Below are 18,286 nucleotides of genomic sequence, written 5' to 3'. Positions count from 1 at the left end.
GGAGGCACAACAGAGGACCTGCTAAAGGGGGCGTCACGGGTAGGGGTGGGACCCCGGGGCCCGCGAGGGTGGCAGTCTGAGCGGTGCAGGGATTTTGAGTTGAGTCATATCTAAAGCTGGAAAAATCCCTGTATGCCTTTGACCAAATCCTTTGTGGCCTCGGGAATTCTCCTCTCTGGTTTGGAATGCGGACTCAGTAGGGAACTACGGGGTGTTGGACTCGCGAACTCGGGGACTGGCAGCGCCAGCCCGCAGGGCAGTGTTAGGGCGCCAATCTGGCTCCCAGGCACTGTGCCCCTCACCTCCACCCTAGCATGGCCTTCTCTCCCAGCTTGGATCTAGTGTTCTAGAAAACATGCGCGGACCTCACAGAGCTCCGCTGAGCATTGGCTGGGCTGACTAAGTTGACAAACCTGAAGTAGGGGCTCAATGCAGCGTGCTGTTATTTGCAAGCTTAGTGTCTTAGAATTTGGAATTTTTGACCTAGAACCATAGGCCCTTCAGTGCCAAGTGAATCATCACTAACTGCATCCATCAAGCCTGAGGCTCACCTGATTCAGATAGGCTGTGTGGCCTTCGCAAAGCAAGTCTACCTCTCTGGGCCTGTTGTTTGATTGTTTTGGGTCAGCAACACTGAAGCTCTGAGCATGGAGCTTAGCATCTGATGGGCTTGGGGGCTTAGCATCCTCGCCTTAGAATCAAAGGCATCACATCCTGGCCTGAGACCCTTGCTTCAGTTCTAGAAGCTGACTATCAGAGAGAAATAAATTTTGGAAGCTGACTATTGACTTCACTCTCTGAGGTGTGAGGCTAAAACCAACATTCCTTTGACTTCATCTTCTAGGGGACTGTTTAATCAGTTCCAATGAGCAGGTATGATTTATTTTATAATATTTTTAGTTACTTTGTTAATCCCCATAAATGAAAGGAAAAATAATAATAATTAGCTTTGTGAGCTAATAATCCTCACAGAGGCCTCACTACTGTGATTGAGGGGGGTTTACTACCTCACCAGGAAGCTTTGCGGGTGCTAAAATATGCTCCAACTGCTCTACCCAGTGGCATGCTGGTTGCCCCTGAGACCTCAGTTTTCCTCCAGCCTAGATGGGAACCCGGAACCCACATTCCGGGGGCTGCTCCTACTCAGGTTCCCATAGCCTGGGCTCACCCAGCTTGCCTTCTGACCTTGCCCACTCTCCTCCCATCTCCGCTTATCTTTGTCTCCTTTCCAGCTTCTCATTTGGGGTGAGGAGGTTGTTGGACATTCCTGGTGACCTGCAGAAATGTGGCTCCCATGCCTCCTCCTCCAGAAAGCCTTCGGTGATCTCCCCCTCCCAAGCTTAAACTCACCCCCGACCTCCAGAGTCCCATGTCTTCTTATCTGAGCCCTCTGGTGACGGTGGGGCCAGTTTCCCATGCTGCCTCGTTACTGGACGCTAACACAAACTCGCCGGCGGTAGTACCTCAGGGAATGGAGTGTCCCTGGGATGAGGAACGAGGCCAGTTTGCTCCTTTCTCACTCACACATTGAGCTCAGAGCCACTGTGCTTTGGAGGCACCCGTTACCCCATTTCACGTAGACTCAGCGAGATAACACATATACCCCAAATCATATACCGCATTCCAAACCAGAGAGGAGAATTCCCGAGGCCACAAAGGATTTGGTCAAAGGCATACAGGGATTTTTCCAGCTTCAGATATGACTCAACTCACTGTAGCAAGACAGTGGTAGACCTGGAACTAAAATTTGGGTCTGCTGGCTGGCAGCACGCAAGCCTAAACCATCAAGTGTTTCTGCCCGGGCCGCCCAGTAGACTGGGAGCCCTCCCAACATGGCCCCCCCGCCTGCCCTGGTCTGTACTCAGCAGGGGCCTCACCAGTGCTCCTGGAGGAGGGACGCCAAATGAAGTGGACTGGGACTGCAGTCCCTGCTGTTCCCTGGAGGAGCAGTGTGACTGCAGGCAAGTCACGCACCCCTCCGGGCCCCAAGTTGCCCACCTGCAAAGGGGCCCAAGAAGGGCGTCCCTACCAGCCGGTGGGGGGGACGGTGGGGGGGACGTCGAGGACGTCACTCCTGCGGAGCTTCAGTGCGGCTCCTTCCCGCAGCAGCCTGGGCTCTGCACACAGTCTCACTCGACCACCCTGTTGTTACCGCCCTGCTCTGTATCCTCGCAGCGTTATGTTACCCTTCCTTTCAAAACTGCATGTCCGGCACCACTGGCAGCCTGGACTAATCCCGCTGTGCTAACTGCGAGCGTGCCCATTATCTGTGATGAAGAACAGCTCATCCTTTCCTGCCCCCACCCCTTGGCACCCATGTGGGCTTGGAAACTGGGTGGGATTAGAGCCCCCATCTTTGCGTGGAGGCTCCCTGGGGGCCCTCTGCAGCGGGCAGGTGGGTGGGGACTGGTGCTGACAAACACTGGGGCTTTCTGAGTCTGCCCGTTGGCAGGCGCAAGGTGCTGGGGGTGGAAGCCGACTCCAAGCACTGCCCCGCCGCAGGGCCTCCTCCTGGGAAGAGACGGTGCCCGAGGCCCGGCTCCTGATGGGTCTCACAAAAGGACTCTGTGCTCCCCAGAACAGACTCCGAGCCCTCGAGTCCGCTGGGGTCCCCTGCCCAGACCTTCTTACCTTCACATAGTCCCCGCCAGCCTCCGGCTCTCCAGCTGCCCTGGAAGGACAGAAGACAGGTGAGTGAGTGTGAACCCTGCCTGCTCCCAGCTGCCGGCCTCTGCCCCTCCCTGGTGCCAGCAGCTGGCCCTCAGGAGAGCTTATCCGAGAGGCAGGAGGGAGGCAACTGCCAGTACCTGCTGGGTCTTTGCTGAGCTGCCCCGGCCTCCTGCTGTGTGACCCTGGGCGCGCCTTCACCTGTCTCTGCATCCGGGTTGGGTTTCCTACCTGTAAACTGGTGACAGTGATGACGCCCTGCCTCACCGGCTGTGGAAGGGGGCTGATAAACACTGCTCTCCTCGAGTCTCCCTGCCTGCTCCAGCCGGGGGTGGGGCCCTCTCCTCCTGCCCTACACTCCCTCTCCAGCACAGGGACCCTCTCAGGGGCCGCCCACATGGAGACACTGCTGCTAGGTCGGTTGTTGCAGCAGGAATCCCTCTGCCTTCCGGGTACCGGGATGCAAGCCGGAGAGGCCCATGGCCGGAAGTGACTGCTTTCCAGGGTGCCTGTGAGTATCCTCCCTCATGCAGGCCACCTCCAGTCCCTTTCCCCAGCCTGGTCTCAGACAACATCCCTACTTGACCATAAGCGGGAATCATAAGCCCCTCGTCCCCCGTGGGCTGTCCTCGGGTCCTGAAGTCATCTCAAACTTGTCATACCCAAAGCAAGTGCCCTGCTGTCCGCCCGGCTTCCCACCCCGCTGATGCTAGTTCTACTCTTCAGGCTGCTTTGTTCAGCCCAAACCTGTGGTCACCCTGTCACCCATCCCCCAAAACCCGACTAATCCTGCAGCTACTTTCAAGTTAGACGCGCCCACTTCTCTCCCAGCCTTCCGACCTGCCTCCCTCGGACCTTCTGTCCCTCATCCTGCTCCAGTCTCACCGGCCTCCTCACCAAGCTCGTTCTTGACACAGGGCCTTTGCACTGGCGGTTCCCTCTGCCTGGCATGCTGTTCCCTCAGATCTTCACGAGCTTGCCCTCCCCCCACACTTGTTCAGCCTGACCTCTCTGGCCACTCCACCTAAAAGAGCCGCTAGCCCCTCTCTCTCTCTGTTCCCAACCTGCTTCTTTTCCTCACAGCACCTGAAAGGATGATGTGATGCCTGAGAGGGTCACTCGACCTGGATCTGTTGCCTGTGGCTTACCTGACCCTTCCCTAAGGGGTCTCGGCTCAGGGTCTAGCTGAGCCGGGCCCCCAGCACAGAGCCCGGCACAGACTGGGAGCTCAAGAAACATGTATTGATTAAAGGAACGCACATTTATTGACCTAAGGGCCAACCACTGTTAATCGCTGTCGCCCTCAGTTCTGTGGGGCTGGCCCTGGTTCTCGGACTAGGGCAGGCCTCAGCTTGCCCCCCGTAAACAGGAAGGTGAGGCATGTGTTCCAGGGCAGAACTACGCCTGCCCTGAGAAGCTGTCTGGCGGCCTCCGGTTCTGACATTCCAGAGGCTTGTCGCTAGCATCCCTCGTGCAAGTCCTTCCTGACCTCAGACGAGAGTCCCTTAGCTGTGGTACAGCAGGCCTCTAAGGCCGCTGGGCTCTCCATCGGGGGTGCGGGTGTGAGGTGGAGCAGAGCCCGGCCCACTCGCCGCCCCACCCGCTCTTGCTTGTCCCTCTTCCCGGGTGAGGTGTCCCATCCCAGCCCTTCCGGTCATTCAGGCCCGGAAATCCTCCCAGTGCTGGGAACAGGTTGGCCGGGACACTGGGATTGCCCCCCGCACTTCCTCCTGCTTCCTGCCCACTTCCCCTCGGCGGACCGGAGCAGAGCCTCGGGGCGGGGCACCAGGCAGGGTGGGTGGCCAATGCCAAGGGGGGTGCTCAGCACAGAGGCCCAGGCTCCTCCTCGGCTCCCCGCTTTTTCACAGCACCCCAGGGTTTCCAGGACAGCTGTGCCTGTGCACGGTCACTCCCTGCCCAGACTGTTGCCGGCCTCTCCCGGCCTCCCTGCCTCCAGGGCCTCCCTGCCTCCAGCGGTGGCACCGTGGCACCGTGACTTCTTCTCACTCCCAGCGCTGATGCAAAGAGCTGCCCTGCTAAAATTAAAGTCACTTTATGAAAATGAAAATCAAATCTTCCCCTTCCTCTGCTCTAACCCCCAGAGGGGGTTACTTCCAGTTTTACTTCCGCATCTCAGCCTTCCCGAATGTCCCTTCGCTGCTGCAACCCACCCTGGGCACGCGCCCTCCTCACCCGGGAGTTGGTCTCTGCCTCAGGCCCTGGGCACCTTGTCCTCTCTGCTGGAATACCCGCTCCTTCCCTCCCCTTCGCAGTGACCTTCCCCAGGGGCCTCCGGCTGTAGAACCCTCTAGGGCTCTTACCTCCCTTCCTGCTTGGTTTTTCTCTCACACACTATGCCTCTTTTTAAAATTACTTTTTTACTGAGGTAGTGCTGGTTTACATTGCGATTTGTGTTTGGGGAGCCGAGGACACTCCTTCAAGTGTTCCTGCCATGGTGCACCCCACCTACCACCAAGGCACCTGTGACCCACGCCTTCCACTGTGCTCCCTCCCTCTCCCCCTCCCCCCCTCTGGATTCCTCCGTTCTATAATCAAGGATTAGCTTTTAAGTTTGGCATTGTCTATTCCTTTCTTTACTTTCATTATATTCCACTTGCAAGTGACACCATCTGGTATTTGTCTTTCTCCTTCTGACATATCTCGCGCATCATAATCCCTCCCAGCTCGAGAGGTGAGTGGCCATTCTGGCTGCTGAGTAGTCGTCCAACGTGTGTAAGTTCCACGTCTTCTTGCTCTCATACCTACGCACTGACTATCTCTCCTCCCTAGACCGTCAGCTCCACAGGGCCGGGACTGAGATCTGCCTAAAAGCGTGCCGGGCAGTCAAAACATTTTTTTGAACGGTGAATGCCCTGCACCCGTGAGGACTACGTCTAGTCCTCATGGCTAAGCCTCTGGATCAGTCTTAGCTCCTTCCTGCACCTGACCTTCCCTTGCTTCTTCCAGAGAGCTCTGCTTCCTCTAGGCTCAGGGCCTTCGCACAGGACATTCCATTTCCATTTCCTAGTCTGCTCCTCTCCTTTAGGACGGGAGTCACTCCTATTCAGCTTTCAGATCTCAATGTGCTTGGAGATTTCTGGAAAGTTCGCCCCCCTCCCATTATAATTATCAAATCCAGGAATGAAAACCCCCATTTTTACAAACTCAACCTCATTAATTAATGAACTTATTCTTTATTTTATGGAAAGCATTTCCCCTCTAATACTTTTTAAATATTTTTTTGTGTGTGTGCACATACAAGAGTTAGGGTATAGGCCAGAGGTGGGGGGGGATGAGAGGACTCCCCAGAGACAGAGTGGGGAGCAGAACAGGAAGATCCACTGAAACACACTGCTGAGGGGAGCAGCAGGGAGACAGGAGAGGTCTGCTGTACCATTGGGGTCACCTCCCTGGCTGGGAATCAAACTCCTGGCGGGGGAGCTGCAGTGGCTGGCAACAGCTTAATAGTGCTGAGACTTAACCCCTTGTGCCACCAGAGAGGCCCTTCTCCTTTAATATTATTGATGACATCAATTAATAAATAATAGTAACAACTGCATGAAATCAGTTCCATTAATCAGCCACATTAATTATTTAAATAGCCAACCCCTTTAATTGCCTGTGGTAACTGATTTGTTCTGGTAACTGATACCACTGGTTGCATAAATTAGCTTAATTAATTGGATTAATGAACAGTAATTAGAGCCCATTATCCTTTATTTCCCCAAAGCCGGGTTAGGTCTCAGCTTCACCTTTAGGGCCTCTGGCCTGGCCCAGAAGGAAGGCACTGTGCAGGCCGGGCTGGGGGGGCTGCTGGCCTGGCCTGCCCTGGCACTCCTCCCCTGCAGCCTGGCCCCTGCCCTTCGGCCCTTTGCCATCTCCTGGTCTGGTCCCTTGGGCCTCAGGGCTGGTTATATGGCCCTGAGTGGGGCCTTCCCCAGCTCGGCCTCCCTTTCAGCTCCCCCCTGCCTTCCCCTGAGCCTTCCACTTCCCCATCTGGGAAGTGGGCCTATTATAACCGCCTGTCCAGAGGGGCCCTGTGGGGTCTGTGAGGAGGATGAATGCCGGGTTCCCATGCAGCTCCTTGCTGCCCACTCCCCACCCCTGGGATCAGCCATCCTGCCCCTCCTGGGGGCCTGGAGACTCCTTGCTCCCCTCTGCCTCCACTCATCCCCACAGGGGTCACAGATCAATAGCTCTTGTGCTCCCTGGAGGCCCCTGGCAGAGAGTTAGAAAGCCCCGACTCCCCAGGGACCCCACTGCACAGGGCCTTTGAGACCTCCTGTCAGGAAGGTCTTGGCTCAGCCTGTCCTGGAGACACTCAGCTCCTTCTCCGCCACCCTGCTCCCTCACTCTCTGGGCTGGGCTGAGCTCCAGGGACGGTGCTAACCTTGGGGGCAGAGTAGGGGTCATTCTTCCCAGGGCAGAGCCGGATTCTGAGTCTTGAGAGCTGTTAACTGAGACTGAGCTGTTAACTGCAGAGACTGGGGGTGGGGGCGTTTGTCGAGTGTGGCCGGGGCCCCCCTTCACAGGGGCAAGCGCTGGAACCATGCTTGACCTGGAACACAGCCCAGAGAGATCCAGGTGGGGTGGCAGGTATTCTGCTGGTTCCCCACATGAGTCAGGTTCCCTGGGAAAATGGGGTCTGCTCCTGGACGGAGAGGGGAGAAGCTGGGAAGAGCAGGATCAAGGGCAGGAGGAGCAAACAGTGGGGTGGACAGAGAGGACTCTTGGGGGCCCGGAGAGGGCTGTCAGCTGGAAGGGGTGCTGTGGGACCTGGGGCGCACCCCTCACAAGGACGTGGTGACGTGAGCAGCCCCTGAGCACTGCTGCCTCTGGGGGCCCAGGTGAATGTCTACCTGCTACGTCATATCCAACGAGGCAGGGCTGTTGTTGTCTCCAATTTACAGATGGGGAAACTGAGGCTCAGAGAGGGCGTGGGAGTTGCTCAGGGCGGCCCAGGTCAGTGGGCCTCTGAGCTGGTGATGTATCCAAAGCTTGACCTCCCTGGGCTTCACTGCTCATGGGTCCAGCAATCTCTGGACAGGGTCCCAGAAGGATTTGGGGGCTGACTCTAGCGCCCAGGAGGTAGCAGCAGCCAGAGAAGTTCCCACAGCCGGAGGCGTCCGGGGTCTCGAGGACTGTGAGAAAGTCTCCGCAGGAAATGAGAGTCAGGAGCAGCTGGGCCCCTTCGGAAGACAAGGATCAGCCGCCCAGCGCCTGCAGAGGCTGAACAGGCGAGCCCACCACGGCCCCCTCCCCAGTGGGTAATCGCTACCAGATGCCCAGCAGCTGACGTCACCCTGCGGGCCGAGAGAGGGTCGTGGGACTCTGGGGAGTGTTGGGAATTCTTGGACCAAAATCAACATTCCAAGAGGAAATGGGGGCGGGTGTCTCGGTCTGTTGTCAGTGCCTGGCCTGGACTGGTCAGGGCAGGAATAGCCCTGGCTCTCCCCTAGGGGTGCCTGTGCCAGGTCTCGGTTTCCTTTCGAAGACCCACCGTGGTCTGTCTCTTGGATGAGACACTTGGACCAGAACCGCATTCAGAGACACTTGGACCAGAACCGCATTCAGATTCTCCTCAAAGGAAGATTCTCAGACAAACGTAAGCCAAGGTAGGAGGTGCCCTCTGCTCCAGCTCACGGAGGACTTCCTTCTCCCTCAGGCAATGCCAGGTCCTCGCCCCCTGCCCGCCTGGCCTCCGGACCTCCCATCCTCTGGACCTCCCAGCCTCTGAAGCCATTTCCTTCCTGGTCTCTTCTCCCACTGGTCCTTCCTGCAACTGCGGTTCCATTCCACTTTGGCCCTCAGGTGGCCAGAGTGGTCCCCGAACGTGCAAAGAGGCTCCTGCCTTTCCCTCAGCCTAGAGAACAAGCAGCTTCGCTGCCTCGCCTGCTGCATTCAGAGAGCGTTCTGCTTTCCTGGCTAACCTTCTTAAGTTGCCACCACCGACCATCACCCGTCCCCCAGAACATTTCCCCCACTTGATTTAAACTTTTCTCTGTAGGGCCCTCCCTGGTGGTGCAAAGGAAGTTAAAGCGCCTCATTACCAAGCTGTCTGCAGCCAGGCGCTGCGCAGCGAGAGTTTGATCCCCGGCCTGGGAGCGGACCCACAGGGTGCAGCAGACCTCTCCTGTCTCCCCGCTGTTCGCTCAGCGGTGTGTTTCAGTCCATCTGCCTGCTCTGCTCCCCACAGTCTCTGGTGAGTCCGCTCACACCTGTACCTCTGGCCTTTCCATATGCCTATTATGTAGGCATAAACAAATAAATCTTAAAAATAAAGAGCCATCGTCTACCTTGTTAACCACTGGCCTCCTCTCCCCTCTCCCCCCCAGAATGGGGGCTCCATGAGGGCAGGATTTTGTCTGCTGCACTCCGTGCTATCTCCCAGGACCTAGAACAGTGTCTCGGGCAGAGACAGTAAACACTGAAATTAATGAAATCCCAACTCCGCTATCGGTGGTCCTGAGCAAGTTACTAACCTCACACACATCTCCACAAAGTGAAGTGTGTCCTCTGTAGAGTGGGCGCCTAGGAAGTCAATGAAATGATGGTAGAAGCAGCTTTGAGACTGTGGGGGTGAAGAGCCTGGCTGGCTGGGCAGCGCTTGGGCTTAAGGGTTGGTCTGTGACCCCAGGAAAGTCCCTCGCCCTCTTTGACCCTGTCCCGTGGTGGTAAAGTGCAGTCTCCCACCACACGGACACCCACTGGGTGCGCCAGGTGGCCCTGCTGGCTGTCTCCGCCACCTTCTCTGTAACGTAGGCTGAGGGCAGGAGGGCAGGACTCAGACCCCCTACTTCCTTCCGGAAGGCTGAGGGTGTTGAGCAGGGAGGGAAACTGTGGGAGCTAAAGGCCCCTCATTCCACTGCACCGCCCTGCCTCCCTCCTTCCTCCCCCTCCCCCATGAGCTCAGCTGGGAACAGGGCACCAGGAAACTCCTGCAGCCTCACCTCCTCCCCTTCCTTCCTTCTGCTCCAGGTGCACAGTGCCTCCCAAGGGAGAGGGGAGGGACATCGTCTCCCCCAGCTTAGGCGGCTCCCTGGACACTGGGGTGACCCCCTAGGAATGGGGCCCAGTGACAGGTCTCAGAGGCCCTTCTCCCCAGGATGATCCTCAAAGACCAGCCCAGGCCATCGGGGCTGCTGGGGAGATGGAGGCCCAGAGAAGGGCAGGCAAGCCTCCGATCACCCAAGCAGAGTCTTCCTGACTCAGGGGCACAGGGCTGAGCTTCAGGGACTCCTAAAAGCTGTGCTCAATAACCCCTGGCCTCCCATGCAGCCCAAGGGGCACCAGTATTGGGGCTCCAGGAGATTCACTCTGTCCTGATAAGCCTGCTCCCTCAGGGCCCCCACGCCACAAGAGGTAGGGGACAGGCAGTCTCTGTTTCCTTCATCAAGTCCGGGCCAGGCCTGACAACAAGAGCACTACCAGCCCTAGCCGGGTGTCTGTCCACGGGGCAAAAGGCTAGGGCTCCCCCTATTCTCAAGCGTTTTCACGATCATCCTCAGAGGCCCCAGCCATGCTGAGCAGGAACGGGCAGCCAGGTCAGCAAGGGGGAAGAATCTTGGACTCTGACTTCACCAATGTGTCAAACCAGCCAAAAACCTCTTCCCTCTTCTGTAAAATGGGGTAACAATAGCGCCTCTCTCCTGTGGCCCTGAGGGGTGGATGTCCAGACTTCTGGGCTAAGGGGCGGGGACAGTTAGACCAAAGAGTTTCAAAGTCTCGAGGTTAAATCTGCAGAAGTTTGTCAATTGTTCCCGGGGCACAGATTTCACGCTCCAGTTCCCGCCGTCCCTCCCTAGGCCCAGCTCGGTTACTCACCCTCTGGGTCCCAGTGCGGGGCATCTTCGGCCCACTGCAGTCATGGTTCCCCACGGACGCCCCTACAGCCCGGGACCTCGGCAATCAGACCGCTCCAGCCGTTTCCAGCCCACTGAGCTGCGGCGCTCAAGGCTGGCCTCGGGGGCGGAGCCTTCCCCCATAGGCCACGCCCCTGCCACGCCCACCATTCACTGGGTGATGCCCCGCCTTCTACCCCTCCCACCGGCTTGACACGCCCTGCCTCGGACACGCCCCTCCGTTCCAGTCTCGCTCGCCCCTCCGGCATCTGCCAGTGTGCGCGGCCGGAAGACCACGCCCCCAGCGCGTCCCTCCGCCTCGCCCCGCCCCGCTCCAACGCCCGCTGGCCGGACAGCCCGCCGCGCTGCCCGGGGAAGGCCACGCCCCCAGGCCCGGCCCTCCGCCCCGCCCCGCCCGGCCCCCGTGAAGTCCCAGCGCCGGTCTCAGACCTGGGGCTCTCCCACCGCCCCGGCGCGAGCGGGGCGCACAGTCCTAGCCCCTCGGTGTCCGGGTGAGGTCGACTTTAGGAGAGAACGGCAGGAGAAGACGGCCGACGGCCACCAGGGATGGTGGAAAGCCACTCGCTTTATTAATCACAATGAAGGTAAGGACCCTGTTTACTGAGTGTGTGGTGTGCCAGGCACTGCGCCAAGGTTTCATAGGTGTCACCACCACGAGGTATGGGCTGTCGCTGTGCTTAGTTACCAGAGGAGGAAACAGAACTGAAGGGAACAGAGAAGGGGACAGGCACGTCCAAGGTCGGGGAGCCAGGAACAAGCTGGCTTGGGTGCTCCAGCTCCCCGGGGAGCTCTGGACCCCGCCACCTCAGCACACAGCTGGCCGTGACTCAGGGCAGAGCCACTCCTGAGGGCCAGCCAGCCTGCTCGAAGTCTTTGGCCGCTGGGGTTCTCTCCATTTCGGTAGGCACAGGTGGCCCGCACAGTGCAGACGACTGTGCCTTAAAGGTCAGGGCCTCCTTTGGGGCTCAGGGGTCCCAAGGCCTTCGAAGATGGTGGGAATACTTGATGGCTGAACGTTGAGCTACTGAACTCAGTCAGGTACCACTGAGTCTCATCTGGGGGCCAATCAGAGCCTTTTACAGTGTGCTCGAGGAGTGACATTTATTTTGACATGGAGTAAAATGGGTGCTGGTAAGTGGGAGCTGTGGTTGTGCTGATCAGACTCTGCATGTGTTTTCACCTGACTTCAGCTCCTTAGCTGACAAATGGTTTGCGAGACCAGGTGGGCGCGGCGTTGGCCAGCACATTAAAGGTGGTTATGACTCAGACCCCACAAGCAGATGGAGGCTGCCTGGGACTTTGGGGTCTGGTGGACCTCAGTATAAATCCCAGCTTTGTCACCTGCTAGCTGAGCACCCTGACTGGTATAGAGGACTTTCCTTCTCTGAATCTGTTTCTTCTGTCACATGGAAATAATAACAGTATCTCCTCATCAGTTGTCTTTTTTTTTTCTTCATTTCATTACAAATGAAGAACTAAGCACTTAAATTTAATATATAAGTATTTCTTTTTTCTTACCCTGACGTGAGCATTGGCAGGGGGAGGGGGTCTTGGGACTTTGCTGGTAGGAGGCTAGCACCTTCCCTCACACAGTTCTCCGCCCCACCCCCCGACCCCCGGACACCTACCTTCCCGGGGGCACAGTCCCAGGGGCTGGCTCCTCTTCTGTGTCTGCCCTGGGGTCCTCATGCTTTCTCGTTGGACTCGCCACTACCGCTGGAGGGTTGGATTCACCTGCTGGGGTGTCCTCCAGGAGGGCTTTGGCCTCGACTACCACCTCCTCGGCTGCCTCCAAGTCTGGGGGGTCAGGCTGGTCAGGCTGAGCTTGAGACACCAGATGGGGCCCAGCGTCCACCTCCCGAGCCTCCCGAATGGCCTGCCGGTCCCGAGTCTTCTTGGTGCTGGGGCGAGGCATGGTGCCCATGTGACTGTACATGTCGCTGGAGCGGGCATAGGCCTGGGGGCTCTTAGGGACGGTCACCATGTCATCCTGTGTGGTGTCAAAGTTTTCAGGCTCCAGATAGGACCGGATACTGATGTTGTTTGAGGGCCGTTTCAGAGTGAAGGATCGAGAGAGATTGGAGAGACTCCCAAAGCCCATGAATTTGAAGAACTCTGGTGTTGGAGGGGAAGAAGGTTAATGACAAGGGCCAGCAGCAGCAGTAGTACAACTTTGTGCGGTGCTACTCACTGAGGTTGACCTAGGAAGGTCAGGGCTTCCCTGACACCCCTCTAAATGTGAAGGTATAACGTGGCAGCCCTGGGCTCGAAGCCCTGCTCTTCCACATCCTAGCCGTGTGATCTTAGGCAAGTTACTTGGCTTCTGGGAGCCTCATTCACCACCTTAGTAAAACAGAGCTTATAGAATAGAAGAAGATAGAGGTTCCGTCCACCTCCTGTGGACACGGGGAGGCCTGAAAAGCATGCGGCTAACATGCTTAACATGAAGGACACCAGAAGGTCTTAGTTCGAAGTAAAGGAGATGATGATGAACAGAATGCAGTCCCTGCACTGGCAAACGGGTGTCACCTCAGCAAAGTCTCAGCACGGCAAAGACACTAGTTTAATCCCCCAATTTCCAGCTGAGGTAGTGAGGTTCGGAGCAGTAACAGCACCTACAGCAGGAATGAGACGTGCATGTGTGTCTGTGACACACAGGTGTGCTAGGGCAGGAGAGGGTATCTGAGCACCTGGGCTGAGGGTGAAGTGAGAAGGGGCTTGTGGGGAGTCTGAGGTCCCCGCTCCGCATCGTGGTCTCCTTCCTGTCAACGTGCTCACTGATGCTATCTCCTCGCTTCCGTGGGGGTGTGTCTGTGTGTGTGAGCGCCCTTCTTCTCACCCTGCTTTTGGGACTGTCCCTCTGTAGTCACCACGGACCAGACTTCCTACAGTGTCCAGATGAGCGAAAGGAAAAACCCTGGCATTTCCCACATGCACAGCACTCTCTGCTCCCCCGCCCACCACCACCACGTCGGAATGTAGGTTGAGAGGAAATTGAGGCTCAGAGAGGGAAGGAACTTGCTCTGCATCACACAGCAAGGCTGAGCCTGGTTCTGGACTGCTTGCTGGGTGAGCGTTCGGGGGCTATCCCCCGGCCCTGTGCACCCCCCTCTTGTCTTAGTCTCTGCTCCCCGACAGACATTACAGAAAACACAGCTAAGCCTCGGGCAGAAACTGTGCTAAAGGCCAAAGGGGGCCTCCCTGGTGGCGCAGCGGGTTAGAGCACAGCCCTGAGGAGCTAAGGCCACTTCAGCAGAGTTCGGTCCCGCCTGCCCCAGAGGTGACCCACATGGCGCGGCAGACCCCTCCTGACCCGCCCGCTGCTCCCCTCAGCAGTGTACTTCGTCCATCTGCCTGTTCTGCTCCCCACTCTGTCCCTGGTGAAGCCTCTCACCAGAGGTGCCCCTGCGCCTCTGGCCTGTGGCCCAGCTCTGTGAATCTTTAAAGGCCGAAGGGAAGAGTGGGACAGTCGCCGTCTCAGCAGCGCTTGTTTTGATCTCGCGATAACAGTAACAGGGCAGAGTGGGAAACTGAGGCTCAGAGTCCAAGGACACGGGTTGAGCCTGTCTGGCCTCAGTCTGCTCCCCTGGGGAAGGCAGTCACAGCCCCCCTCTATGCTCAGCCTTCCTCCACCGTGTGCTGCCCGAGCAGGGGAGGACGCTGCCTGGGCTGGCCCAGGGAAACAGCAGTGGGCGGGTGTCCCCCTCCTCAGGGGCGGTGTGGCTCCCAGGCCTAGTCCGGGTGGGGTCCTGGTCAGCACCAGCGGGCCCCTCTGTCTCAGCCCCAGGACCTCCCCACTTGAGACGCCGAGGCGGGGGCAGTGTGTGGAGGTCTCCCCAGCCTGGCCATGGCATCAGAGAGCGCGCAGGTGGACACCCCAGAGAACAGAGGTGGAAACAGGCAGGCAGGCAGTGGTGACAAGCACACGCAGAAGATCTATGGAGCCGAGCGGCGGAGCGCAAAGCAGCCTGCCCAGCAGCCCACAGCAGGGCCCGGAGGGAGACAGAGATGGACAGAAAGAGAAACAGAAAGGAGCGGGAGAGCGGGGATGAAGAAGCTGATGCGAAGACAGGCCGAGATGGACAGACACAGGGAAGGCGAGGACAGCACCATGACACTCACTGAACTTTTTGCCGGTCTTCTTGGGGGCCTCTGTCATCTTGGGGAGACGTGAAAAGCCCGGAGCCGCTGGACATCAGCCTCAAGATGCCTTCCTCGCCTCCCCTTCCCCTTTCTGAAGCTCTCTTGCTGTTTCCTTTGTGTATTTTTAAACCAGTGAAACTCCCACAGCCCCACCCTCTCATGTGTGCAGGGGCGGGGGCTACGGCCTCCCCATTCCTGGCCCTGTGGGCCTCTTCCTTGGGCCCAGCAGCAGCAGGGTGCTGGGGGCAGACCAGAAGCCCATGGGACCTGGAAGGCCTGGGGAACAAACCACAGGCTCTGGGAACGGGGCCCACTGAGCCGGGGCCAGTGGGCCAGCCAGCAGCCTCCAGGGGTCTGACCGGCTGGCTGGGAGCTGCGGTGGCCAGCACTGCGTGCAGAGCAGCCTGTTCCAAGCCTCGGCAGGGAGAGGGGCCTCTGGCCCGGCGGTAGCTGGGGACCTTCTCGGTGGAAGGCACCTGTCCCCCGGAGGCAGCCCCAGGGACTCGGCTCGTTGCTGGGACCCGGACATCAGCCCGTGCTGGCGCAGGCAAGGTGGACAGGAGAGCACCACACTGGGCCCGTGGGCTCTGGGATCAGACACCCAAGTTTCAGGCCGGATGACCACTGCGTTGCCGTGCGAGCTTGGGCTGGGGCCTCGCCTCCCTGAGCCTGTTTCTGCTCTGTCAGCAGGGGATTGTGGGAGGCCTGGCACAGAATCGGTGCCCACCATGGCACAGTCACCCCTCTGCCAGCCAACAGGGGCACAGATCATTCGGACCACCATTCCCATTGTTCAGGGACGGGGAGACTGAGGTGACACAGGCAGAGGTCAGATAGCGTAGGTGGCTCAGCTTGTCTTCCGGGGCTCAGCTTGTCTTCCGGGGCCCCCAGCCTGACGCTTCGCCAGCCGACCACCTGTGTGTGTGTGCACCCGCGTGTGCGCGCACGTGAGCGGAACAGAAATAAGGAAATGAAATCTCCCCTCACACTTTTTGCAGACACCTGTGGAGATTGGGGTGGGGGTGGGGTGCAAGGCCAGGTGCTTCCAACCCCAGCTCTGTGTTATGAACAAGTTTTTGCTGCTTCAGAAGCCTGTCACCTGATCGCGAGCATGGGCCAAAAAAGCAAGTCTAGACGTTAAATCCCTGGCCTCCGGCGCTGGCAACCAGGGCTGCAAGAGAGGGTACAGAACTCAAATGGGGTCCTCCTGCATCCTCTATGAAAACAATGAGGACCATCTTGGGATTGCTTGGTCCTTCCAGCCAGGGTCCTTCTGCCCTAAGGGGTGAACACCTACTTCTCTCCTCTCCACTCAACTGATGGGAAAACCAAGGCCACCAGGTGCCAACCTACCTGGAGTTGCAGCCTGAGGTTCTAACAGCCATGCCCATGGCTCCTGCAGGCCCCTGGCAGGTGGACGCTGGGCCTGGGGCGGGAGGTGGTGGCGTCTGACTAGGCCTGTCGATGGAGCATGAGGGGAACCTGAGGGCTGGAGGGGGAGCCAGAGAGGCGGCGGGCTCCTGCCCGGGCCAGTGTCCACAGGTCAGTGAAAGCGGGGTTTCTGGGCCATGGACTTAGGAGGAAGCGGGTACGTGTGTGTTGTGAGCCAGGCAGGGAGCTGCGGTCTCTGTATCAGCCCCTGGATCCTGACCCTGCCCTGGCAGGTCGCATCTCAAGGAAGAGAGATTAGACAGATTAAACAGAGCCCCAGGCCTTTGAGAGCGTCCAGCGGCCTCCCTGGCATGTGCCTCCTGCTCCTCGGGCTCAGCCCTGAGACTGGCATCGCAGGTGCTGGCTTCCTGTGTGATGCTTCCTAAGACACTTACCTCTCCGATCTGTTTCCTTGTCTATGAAATGGGTCACAGCAGCGCCTAATTCCTGGGACTGTGGGGAGGAAAGGCCAGGTGTTGGCCGGGTGCACGTGCTGTGGTGACAGCAACCCCTGGCGGTCGCTGCTGAGGGGTGGGGGAGGCTCAGCCAGGGGCGGTTTGGCACAGGCCGAAAAACTCAGCGGCAGGGAGTCGGGCCGTGGGGAAGCTGTGTGGCGGTGGTGGAGGCGCCTGGTCAGCACTGGGCTGACGGGCAGCCGTTGGCTGGGGCGCCAGGGCAGCTGCCAGCATCCTGGGAGAATGAATGGGCTCAGTGTGGCGGCTCCGCGGGACTCAGAGCCCCTTTGTGCTGCCTCGAGTGGCCGTTGGGAGTGTGGCTGGGGACCTGCTGGCGGGTGGCTGGCCCACAGGCCCTCCTAGCCTCCCTGGAGGCCAGCCCGGCCCGGCCCACATGCCACAGCCCTGAGCACATGAGGGCTTTCCTGCTCCAGGCCTGCGCAGGCCGGACCCAGACTCGCGTGCTGGTTTTTCCTCCTCTCGCTGCGTCGCTGAGGCCCCAGGGCCAGATGGAGCCGCGTGTCCTAAGAACTCTGCTGCTCTGCTTTCTTCTCTTCCTCCCTTGCCCCTCTGAGCCACCTGTGCGCCAGTGGCTGCCGCTTGGCCAGGGGCCACAGGGGTGGAGGCCTTCCACTTCATAGTCAAAATGACCTGAGTTCTGACCCCACCTGCGTGACCTTGGCCATCGCTAGCCTCCAGCCTTGTTTCTCCCATCAGTTCATAGGACAAGTGCATCAGCCTCAAGGGTCCCCAAGGCAATGAAATAAAACATTTCTACTGAAGAGTATGATCCACATGATGCTCACTTGTGCCTTTATTTGCTGGTACCATGCACTTTCTCAGCTTGACCCCATTCTCTGATTTTGGGGGCAATGCATGATGATGAAGTGACCCTGGCTTTGAAATCCAGACCCCCAGGCCCCCAGTGGTGTCATCTTGGGCAGGCTACTTCCCACTCTGAGCCTCAGTTTCCCCTTCTGCAGCTTGGGCCTGATGACAGCCACCTCTGGGGGGGGGCTGTAAAGTTCCAGGGTGACAGACATGTCAACACTGGGCTAGGCACAGAGCCAGTCCCTGTGGTGTGGGTGTCACTGTGCGTGTCCCCTCTCTAGTGACTCCTTATCTATTGGGCCAGTCCAGCAGCCAAGAGCAGCCCTCACCGCTCCACAGACTTGCCTCCTTCTTTCCTTTCTGTCCCCCCTCCCCCCCTTCCTGCTCGGGGAGGAACACAGAGGGTCCAGGCCAGGCTCAAACACCTGACCAGTGGTCCCCTTTCCTACTCTGTGCCTCAGTTTCCCTACTGCTAAATGGCTGCAGGACCAGAGGACTTCTCAGGGTCAGTCAGGGAACATTTACCAAGTCCCGGCCACTTGCCTGTCGCTGCCAGCTTAGCCAAATGGAGAAAGCAGGAAGCGTTTCCCTCAGTGACAAATCAGAAATCCAAGTCAGTGAGAAAGCCGCTCTGGTTGGATGCTGTGGCTTCCCAGACCCAGCCGGTCTCCTGAAGGGTGCCTGACTACTCCTGTCCACCTTCCTCCCCAGGGAGAGCAGAAGGCCCCAGTGGGGGGAGGTGGCTGGCGGATGTTGGGGTTCGGAGCAGTGATGATGATAAAGCCACTCTTACCACCGGAACTTCTACCAAACCACAGGATATGACTTGGGCTCATGAGAAATAGTGAGGGGCCCAGGAGCCTGGTGACGGGAGCACCCCATACCATAGCAGATCTC

The 18,286-nt window shown here is 58.5% G+C and overlaps 2 protein-coding genes across 3 annotated transcripts in view; one reads left to right on the top strand and one right to left on the bottom strand.

Annotated features, from left to right (window-relative positions):
* LOC105853315 overlaps positions 1-5,512 on the top strand; it is a 6,556-nt gene extending 1,044 nt beyond the window's left edge. The window contains exons 3-5 of the mRNA XM_012721373.1: positions 2,579-2,690; positions 3,037-3,178; positions 3,751-5,512. Of these exons, the coding sequence (XP_012576827.1) occupies positions 2,579-2,690; positions 3,037-3,178; positions 3,751-3,770 (274 nt within the window). The 3' untranslated portion in view covers positions 3,771-5,512. The remainder of the gene's footprint in view (positions 1-2,578; positions 2,691-3,036; positions 3,179-3,750) is intronic.
* The window catches only part of SH2D3C (SH2 domain containing 3C), a 23,753-nt gene extending 13,109 nt beyond the window's left edge, over positions 1-10,644 (bottom strand). Inside the window, exons 1-2 of one of the 2 annotated variants that reach the window (XM_004677306.1) lie at positions 10,492-10,644; positions 2,632-2,671 (exon numbers count right to left, since the gene is read on the bottom strand). In XM_004677306.1, the coding sequence (XP_004677363.1) occupies positions 2,632-2,671; positions 10,492-10,535 (84 nt within the window). In that variant the 5' untranslated portion in view covers positions 10,536-10,644. Of the gene's footprint in view, positions 1-2,631; positions 2,672-8,963; positions 9,232-10,491 lie in introns of those variants that run through there. The other variant, XM_012721371.1, reaches the window with a different exon arrangement.
* Between the last annotated feature and the right edge of the window lie 7,642 nt (positions 10,645-18,286).

The sequence above is a fragment of the Condylura cristata genome, unplaced genomic scaffold (assembly GCF_000260355.1).
Source record: "Condylura cristata isolate star-nosed mole 26May11 unplaced genomic scaffold, ConCri1.0 scaffold00006, whole genome shotgun sequence".
Classification (NCBI taxonomy): Eukaryota; Metazoa; Chordata; class Mammalia; order Eulipotyphla; family Talpidae; genus Condylura; species Condylura cristata.
Note: the sequence above shows the minus strand (reverse complement) of the source record. Positions and strands in the feature narration are given on the sequence as shown.